The sequence below is a fragment of the Sceloporus undulatus genome, chromosome 6, assembly GCF_019175285.1.
Source record: "Sceloporus undulatus isolate JIND9_A2432 ecotype Alabama chromosome 6, SceUnd_v1.1, whole genome shotgun sequence".
NCBI lineage: Eukaryota > Metazoa > Chordata > Lepidosauria > Squamata > Phrynosomatidae > Sceloporus > Sceloporus undulatus.
Window position 1 is genome coordinate 145,663,993 of NC_056527.1, and position 9,685 is coordinate 145,673,677.

Here is a 9,685-nt window from a genome sequence, read left to right on the forward strand (position 1 = left end):
CTGTGGAGCAGCCGAAAGTGTAATGCTGCATGTAATGTAATGTAATGTATGTAATGTATGTATGTATGTAATGCTACATACATATACATATATACACACATATACATATACACCCCCCCCAAACCCGACACAAAAGGTTTCTGCTTTATCTCGTTCAGTGGAAAAACCGCTCCCCAGCCCCAGCGGTTGTCCTGAAAGGGGAAAGGGCCAATGGAAGGAGATGGGGGAAATTCCAGCGCAGCATCATGGGAAATTTGTAACCCGGTGGTCTTCAGGAGAACGAGCGGATTGGATGTACACACCAGCCAAAGCAGCAGATGTTTCGCACTGGCCATCAATACAGATCCCGCCGATCCACTAATTTTGCGCACTCGCAAAATGGAGGAGCCAGCTGCCTTCAGTTCGGAACCCAGCCGTGAATACGCATTGACCAATGCATATTCATGTTATATTGCATTGGTCAATACGTATTCTGAGCTCACAGGTGTGGAACACCAATGCAATATAACGCGAATACACATCGACCAATGCGAACTGACCCTACTTCCGTGCTCAAAAAATCCCTGTGTGGAAAGGTCCATGGAAGCTAGTAATCGCCTCTTGTAGTTTGTAGGACTTCTAGCTACCTACGAAGCGCAAGGTTTGGGGTGTTCAAAACAGAAATAGTGTCAGTGTGATTCTTTTGCTTGCCTTTAGGCTTCATAGCCTTAAATAACTGGCATGGGCAACCCACTGCCATCATCTGAATGCCTGGGTACACACCAATTTTATTATACCTGTTGCTTGCTTCCCAGTCATCTGTCTGTTTTAAACAGAGTAACAGTTCTACTCATAGGCACCCACCCTTTTGAGACTAATATGGGCAAAAGACAATAGAGAACATACCTCGCTTCCACTGAGCATCACCTGCCAGGTTCAACCAGGATGTGCGGAGGTCTTTGGGAAAGGGAAGGAGAAGAATAATTACAGAACAGCGTGGTGACTATTGGAGGTGAGTCTCCAAACGATGAGCAATAAAACATTTCACAGGCATTGCCCACTTCCTCCTCGTTCCATGTTCAGAAGAGACGGGAAGATCAGCTGAATCCTGCTCTAGCAAAGGCAACGCATAAGCGTCCTTTCCCACACTTAAAGGAAACAAGCCGTTGCAAAACAGAACATACAGTACACTCCATTCTGTTCCCCAAAGTCTCACTACTGCTCTCTGCCCTTGCGCCTGCCACCTATTTTCTGGGCACATCAACCTTGTAAAGGGGTTTACAAAGATCTAAAAACAAAGACTAATAATGACACTGAATGATGAGATATAGGCTTGCTGCAGTTGGAACTTCATCTGTTTGTAATGCAAAAAGCAAAGTATAGATTATTTTGATTATTAAGAAAGTTCTAATTAATTGATTAATTGTCAAGACTGAATTGCCACCAAGTAACACAATTAATGGTCTAGGTTGCAATAGTAACTTTAAATAAAGTTATAAGCAATCAGATATATGGTTCCACAGATAATAAAATCAATACAATAAACAAGAAGCAAGAGAAAATATTTTAAACATATTTTGGCTTTGAAAATTCATGAGTTTAAAAGACTTGGAAAAATGGAAACAGTGTTTGCCCCTACCAAACTTTTCACATTCATAAATGCATTCCACAAGAGTTGGAAAGTTATTTCTGTTGCCTCCGCAGCCGCTGTAAAGGAACGTACGGCACATACTGCCCTTGGGATCATAGTAAAAGTTTTGAAACAATTCTTTGCACGATCCGTATCTTGGAGGACGTTGACATTTTCTAGGCAGAGTTTCTGGGGGAGAGAGAGAGAAGGGGAAAGAGCCTTGTCTCACATACTTTCATCTTCTCTTGTGCCACTCGGATGAGAATGGCATTTGAAGTACGTATGTTTGCCTATCCAGTCCTAGGGGTGACTAGGAAAGAAATGGCAGTTGGATCCATACTTTCCCAGTAATTTGGAATGGGTTTTGGAACAATCTCTTAGCTATTGGAAGAGGATTGTGGATGTTGTAGTCCAGAACATGGGCAACACCAAAGTTTCTCCACCACAATAAGAGTCAAATCGGAAGACTTGAGAAGTACACAGCGAGGCGGGGAAATGGGAAAATCTGACCACTTTGTGAGGTCTCAGGTCTATCTTTGGAGGTAGGAAATGGGAGCATTGCTCTCCTAATAAGAATTCTACCCCATCGAATGAAAGTCTCCTTCAGTCCCTAAATTGCTAGCATTGCTGAGAATGAGACACTGGAAATTGTTCACACGACTACGTGCTGTATTCACATTTCTTTGTCTATCTTGACTGTATTTCTTACTACTCAAAAATATCAAGTGCTCTACCTCAAGAAAAAAACCAGGCACTTCAGATTAATTGGGGGGGGGGGGGAATAGGGGAGGAAACAGAAATTCTCAAATGGAGCATAAAGTGAATACCCACAATCCATGTCATTGCAAACAGAAGGTACTGCCCTCCCAAAGGAACACAACAGCCACAGGTTTGTGCGCATGTGGATTTGGAACGGAGAGTGCTGGAATGTGCCAGGGCAGGAAAAAGCACTCCATTCAGTTAAAGCAGGCTCCACAACATACAGCCCAGGGGCAAATGCAGCCCGCCAAACAATGATTTCCAGCAGCCTCCAATGAGGAAGGACCACTTCCTATGGGATGCATGGTAGGCGCCTGCTAAGGGCCAGCCAACCTCTTGGGTGAGGCTCCTCTGCAGCCCAGGCCTATTCCCAAGGAGAAGGCTGGCCTGAGGATTCACCCACAAGCCTCCTCCGCAGCTCATTCCCAAGAAGAGGCCAGGCTCTGGAGGAGGAGGATGGAAGGGAACGCTCTCCCAAGCGTCCATCGCTGCAGCCCAGCCTTACTCCTTAGTTCTCCTTCACCACCCTTCCAATCTCAATGCTGCTAAAAGAAATTCCAGCTAAATGGAGGATAAGAAGGGGGGAAAGGAACTAGGCAGGCATTAAAAAAACTTGTAAGAGAAACTTTGCTGTCAGAAGCCTTGTATTTTAAAAAACTTCCTAGAATCATAGAATCCCAACTTAAAAAGCCATTTGTAGTAGTCTATTTTAATTTCCTACTGTCTGCACTTTAAAAGGAAATATTACATGTGCCCATGTGATGGAGTAGTGCGCACATTTTAATTCATTCTCCCTTTTATTGTGATATTTGTGGCATTTTAATCAGCTTTATTCTCCAAAAAGAAATCCCTGGCAAATCATATGAATCCTGTCTTCCCTTCCGATCAACATTCCCAGGTTCCAGATAAAGTGTCCAGGTTCTATGCAGCCATTCCTGTCTGCTGTAGACACCTGAGAACTAGATAACAGTCCTCCTAACTGATGAACACTTGGAAGGTATTTCAAAAACATCAATATCAAATATGATTCCGGAGCACAATAAACTGATTGCTGGCAAGAAGTGTAATACATTGCATTCACTAAACATTGTAAACAGTAAGAAAACCTTAAGAGTGTATTAAAACTTGCACCATTTAGCAAAGTAATTTTTAAACATTAATGTGGTTTCATGATAAGTGAAAACCTTAACTAATAAGTGTAATTAACACATTTTAACAATAATTTAGAGCTTCAGATTATGAGTGATCTATAAATGCAAAACAAACCTATTAAAGCAAGACAAGTCCTGTTAAACTTGGAAAAAAACAGGTCTCAGCATGTCTTAAATCAGCTCTGTTCTTACCTGTTTTTGCTGCAATACCAGGCAGTTTATACCAAGATATTATAAAACCCATTGCGAGGACAATGATGACTATGTCACTGCAACACATGATGTCTCTTTGATGCTGATGCTCAATAGCAAGGGAAGTTACTTCATACTGTGTTCAATAGGAAAAGAAAAAAGAGGGAGGAAGAGAATGTGAATGCATAATTTGGATATAAAAAAGGAGTGTAGAAGAGTAGGAACACACTGAAACTGTTCTTTTCAGTCCAAGATTACTTTCTGTTCCAAATAAATACTATTCGCTTTCAACTAGAGACACAGCAGAACTATAAAGTCAGTTAGCAGAAACTTGAGGTAGGAAGAAACTGTCCAGGCCCTATGATATGTTCTTCATAATGTTACTCTTCTGGCATCCAGATCCATATATCCATCTCCTCCTTCCCTTTATTGCTTTTATTTGTTTCAATTAGTAAATGTCTGCCCTGCCTTTCTGGCAAAAATGACACACAAGCTAGCTAATAATTAAAGAGAGAAATAAAACCAAATTAACATGGCCTTTTCATGAAAATGGAAATCTGCTGCCTGATGTAGCTGCTTTAGTAGGTCAAGAGCATCCCAGACCCCACAGTTTCAGGGTCAAAATCAGAGTGTTAGGAAGGATTGAATTAGGGGAATTTAATTAGCTCAAATTTATGAGAGGCGTGTCCTAACAACACACGCAGCGGATCGTGTCCCTATGTGTATACCAGAGGTCATCTAGTCCAACCCCAAGAAACAGAGACTCCAATGCCAATGAGTTGCAATTAAAATGTAAACATTTATTAAAGCCACACAACAAAGGGGATCACACACGCACTCACACATTCAATGCTAAAGCAAGGGGGGAAGAGTTTGGGAGTAAAGGCACCGTTGAACTAATTACCTTAGGAGTCTTCTCCAAGCGAAGGATGTGAGGGATGTTGGAAGGTGGACATGGCCGTGGGGAACAGGGAAAGCAAGCGGCGACCGCGGTGGCTAGGAGCTAAGTTCCAGCGGGCTAAGCTAACAAGAGGCCCGAAAGAGACAGTGGGCTTTGGCTTGCCCAAGTGATTTCAGCGGGGCACAGTGCCCAAGAGAGCTCAAGTCTGGAGCAGTTGCTCGACAGAGTTTCAGGTTTGGAATTTCAGCTCACAAGCCCAAAGGAGGGCTGGAATCTAGGTCCTATTTATACTGTGAAACATGTCTGCAGGCTATAGCTATCGGATGAACAAAGGTCTTGATGGCTATCTTTTGTCTAAGACTAAAGCTAAACAATAGATACACAAAAGGGGTCTGCCACTTCTTTGGGAGAGGACCACTATCTAGATGGCAGAGTACTTAATGCCATCAATAGGTGAGGCAAACGTCCTTTGTCCTCATTCTTTCAGGTTGCCTGCGAAACTGGTAGGGCAACTCCCAGAACTGGTTTCTTTAAGGTTTAAATCTACCTTTTTCTATGACCAGGTCCAGCCAGGCTTGCTGGCTACATGGTCAGCTCGCCTTTGGGATAATGGCGGCTGCAATGGGGTCAGTCAGGGGTCATGATTTTTGATTGCTTGGCACCCAAAATTTATATAAATCCAAACTCTATAACAAGAGGGTAGGCCCTGGTGATTTTATTAAGCATGACATTACTGGATCTACCGTATCTACTCGACTATAAGATGAGGACAGGTTTGGGGACCAAAATTATGGATTTTGATATGACCCTTACATAAGTCAAGGGTAAAACTTAGGGGCATGTGACAAAGGATCTAAAGGATGAAGCAAAGGAAAACAATGCCAAAGGACTTACAAAATTCCAGCAGGCAAAACTGTTTCTGCTCAACCTAAAGGCTGGATGGAAGAGAGAACAGGGAGTGGGTTAGTGTTTGCAGAACAGATTACACTTTTTGCCTTTCACCAGGAGATTGTTCTTTTTAAAGTAAGACTTCAAGTAGAGCACTTACAGTGACCCATGGATAAGTCAACACAGGTTTTTGGGGGTCAATTTTTTAACTAAAGGTTTTAGACTTACACATGAGTATACACAATATACACAGTAAGTGTCAGAAACGGTTGCTGAGAGTATGTCATTCAAATAGCACCATGGGTAGACACCCATTTAGGATATGCGGCCACATAAGTCTGGGTGAAACACTCATACGTATCTGGTCCAAAACCTCTTTCCCAGGAAGATTTCAAGCTCTGGGAAAAGGCATAGCTGCTGTTATTATACAGCACAGAATAGGGGAAGGGAGGGACCCAGTAGCAAACTCTTTCATACACTTGGACTTCAGAACCTCAGTTTTGTTCCAGGAGCCTGATTAAGCAGATTTTTAAGATCAGAAAAGAAAAGAAATTAATAACTTATACTAGCGATCTCTAACTTACATTTCCAGAACAATCCCTGGCACAAGAGGGAACTCTGCATTTTGGAAATGTTTCTCTGCTGAAGCACAGCTAATACAGCTAAATTCTGAACTGGCCAGTCCAGAGACATGGCAGCAAAAGGCTTCATTCATGAAACGTCACGGCTGTTGCCAAAACTATTGGCAGTCCTTTATAGGACCCAAACATTTTGCACAGCACCCATCATGGCTTTGTAGCCAAAATTGTTGCTGTTTTTCACTGCCTTCGAGTCAATCCCAACTCATGGTGACCCTCTGGATGAGACATCGCCCAGATTCCTATCCTCCATTCCTCTGCTTAGGTCCTGTAAATTCATACCCTTGACCTTCTTAACAGAGTCCATCCATTTAGCATGTGGTCTTCCTCTCTTTCTGCACCTCTCCACATTTCCTAGCATTACTGTCTTTGCCGTCTCAAGACATGGACCCATTTGGTTGTCTTTTTGGCTGACCAAGGTCTCCTCGACACTCTTCTCCAGCAATCCCACATCAATTGATTTTCTATCAGCTTTCTGTCCAGCTCTCACAACCGTACATGGTAATAGCGAATACAATGGTGTGTACAGTTCTAACATTCATGCACAATTATACAGCTTTACATCTTAGCATCTTTTCTAGTTCTTTCACAGCGGCTGTCTCCGTTCAGATCAAAGTTTGATCCAAGGTATGGGAAGTCTTCATTTCAATTTCTTCATAGTGTAGATTAAATTTGTGTAGATCTTCCGTGGTCATTAGAAGGAGAGCTGTGTGTGGGAGGGCATCCTTCATTGGGTGTCCTTTTCATACTTGTGTGAGTGTGTTGTTCTTGAGTGTGGGGCTTCTGTGGGTCGCTGTAGCAGAGCTAGCAGCCTGGCTTTATAAAACGGCTGCCACAGGCTTTCAAACCCAGGACCTTATCGCACATAGAAACGTAAACGTTCTAGGGACAGGAGGAGGACTCTCGTGTGCGCGCGTGACCTCCCAAAAACGGATTTTATCGCACACGCAAAAGTCCTCCAAGAGGCCCCGTTCCGTCCCCTTCGCGCACCAGTTCGCGTCCAGTCCTGACGGGCGTGATTTTTGCCTGACGGATTACCTTCCGTCGGCAAAAAATGGTGCTTGTCAGGACTGGACGCGAACGGGTGTGCGACAGGGGACGGAACGGGGCCTCTTGGAGGACTTTTGCGTGTGCGATAAAATCCGTTTTTGGGAGGTTGCGCGCGCGCACGAGAGTCCTCCTCCCGTCCCTAGAACGTTTACGTTTCTGTGTGCGATAAGGTCCCCAGTCTCTGTAGGCGATGAACCCTTCTACCATAAATCTGAGGCCTTTGCTGAGATTAGAAAATAGCAGCAGTGAGAAAACACTCTTCTATCCCACAATCTGCCTGGACTATACCAATTCTTTAACTTCTTTAACTAGTTCATAATTTCTTTAACTAGTTTCAAAACTGAGCTGAAGACCATCCAGTTCAGAGAAGCGTTCCCAGGCATTGCGTGACTATTATTAGCTATTTGATGTTTTTAAATTCTTGCCTGTTTTATTTAATCCTTTCCTGTATTTTTTATATGCATTATGCTACTATTTCTTAGATTGTATGCCATGGGCAGGTTTATCTATTTTATTGTTAGTATGTACAGCGCTGTGCAAATCTACAGCGCTATATAAATCAAACATAATAATAATAATAATAATAATAATAATAATAATAATAATAATTGTATATCTTTAAATGTGGAGTTAGTACACCCTCCAATTGTCCCAAATAGATAGGGACAGTCCCGACTAATCCTCTGTTGTCCCACTTTTCCAGCTGCTTTTAAAATGTTCCTGTTTCTTTCTCCTTCCACTTTTCCTCTGTGTCCTTGGCTTACTTCAGTTTGTGCACACTGAGTTCAAAAAGCAAAAGTAGTTTGTACTCAGTTAACTCAACAACAAGAAGTGGGGATGAAATCTTAATAAATAATAATAATAATAATAACAACAACAACAACAATTTATCCCTTTCCTCTGCGGATCGCTATCGGGGCAGCTTCCAATTAAAATATACAATCCATAACCCCCTATCCCACCCCCCTTAAAATACAATTAAAGAATTTACAATACAAAACATATCTTAAATTAATACACGATAAATAACAATGAATTAACTATAAGTATGCCAAAATTAGCATCCAATGAGTTAGATCTTCTTCTTCTTCATCTTCTTCTTTTTTTGGTGGCCGGTTATCTATTCAGGAAAGGCCTGCCGGAAGACATCCGATTTAATAGCTTTTTAAAAGCTGTTCAAAGTGGTAATTTGACAGATTTAATCCGGCAAGCCGTTCCATAATCGAGAGCGGTTGCCGAAAAGGTCCTCTGGGTGGCTGCAGACAATCTAGTTTTTATAGGTTACAACAGATTCCTCCCAGAGGACCTGAGTGTGCGGGGCGGATTGTATGGAAGTAGACGATCCCTTAGATAGGTTGGGCCCAAGCCATGTAGGGCTTTAAAGGTGATAACCAACACTTTGTACTGCACCCGGAAACTAATAGGCAGCCAGTGGAGCCATCTTAAGATCGGTGTAATATGGCCTCGTCTAGTTGTCCCTGAGACCAATCTGGCTGCCATGTTCTGTACTAATTTCAGTTTCCAAATCAGACACGAGGGCAGCCCCATGAAGAGCGCATTGCAGAAATCAAGAGGGGAGGTTACCATGCATGCACCACAGTTTCAAGTTCCGACTTCCAGAAAAGGGCACAGCTGGCATATCAGCCAAAATCTTGCTTTCTCCAACAAGTTCAGGAAAAACCAAATTGCTGCTGCACTCTTTTCCTAGCTTTTGTATTTTGACTCATTAATAAATTGTTCCATCTTTACCATAGTCTGCTGTAGCATGGCCACATGTATGTGTTTTCATCTGTGAAACATTTGCAAGTATGAGTTAGGAAAATGAGGTTTAGAAATCTTGATGCTTTTCAAATAACAACTCCCAGAATCTCCCAGACAGCATTTCCTCTGGCATGCACCATAGAACATGGAGTGTATGTAACTTCCAGGTCTGATAATGAGTGCTAGCTGTTAGTGTTTTTCTTTGCTCTATGTTTATTTTCACATGTGATATCCAGAGTGTGGCTTGCATGAAAAAATGCATTTGAAAAACACATGCAGACAACACGAATCAAAGACATTTGGAAAATATGCACAAATAGAGTAATACATGGGGGAAATGTGTATAATGCAGTGAGCAGTGGGATCTGTGGGGCTTTGGTTCCTGGACTCCTGTGGATAGCAAAATCCATGGATGCTCAGGTTCCATTATATACAATGGTGTATGGTATAAATCTATACAAAATACAAATATTTATATATTATATTATATTCCTGAATCAAGGTCTGCTTTTGGGGTGTTTGTTTGTTTTTGAGGGGTCAGGGTATTTTCAGGCTGTGGATGGTTGAATCTGTGGCTACAGAATCCATGGATATGGAGGGCTGACTGTACTAAATTTGCTACACAGTCACTGCTGCCAATTAATATATTAGGTTTGTATAGGCATGACAGAGAATCAAACCATGTTTTCTTCTCAAAGCACCATAATTTTGAAAGATGACATGAAGAGAGTAATAC

General features: G+C 42.2%; 1 protein-coding gene across 1 annotated transcript in view; it reads right to left on the reverse strand.

The window, feature by feature from the left end:
- LOC121934859 (actinia tenebrosa protease inhibitors-like) overlaps positions 1 to 5,524 on the reverse strand; it is an 18,877-nt gene extending 13,353 nt beyond the window's left edge. The window contains exons 1-4 of the mRNA XM_042475757.1: positions 5,507 to 5,524; positions 3,712 to 3,847; positions 1,619 to 1,798; positions 886 to 936 (exon numbers count right to left, since the gene is read on the reverse strand). Coding sequence (XP_042331691.1) covers positions 886 to 936; positions 1,619 to 1,798; positions 3,712 to 3,799 — 319 coding nt within the window. The 5' untranslated portion in view covers positions 3,800 to 3,847; positions 5,507 to 5,524. The remainder of the gene's footprint in view (positions 1 to 885; positions 937 to 1,618; positions 1,799 to 3,711; positions 3,848 to 5,506) is intronic.
- Positions 5,525 to 9,685: the final 4,161 nt, after the last annotated feature.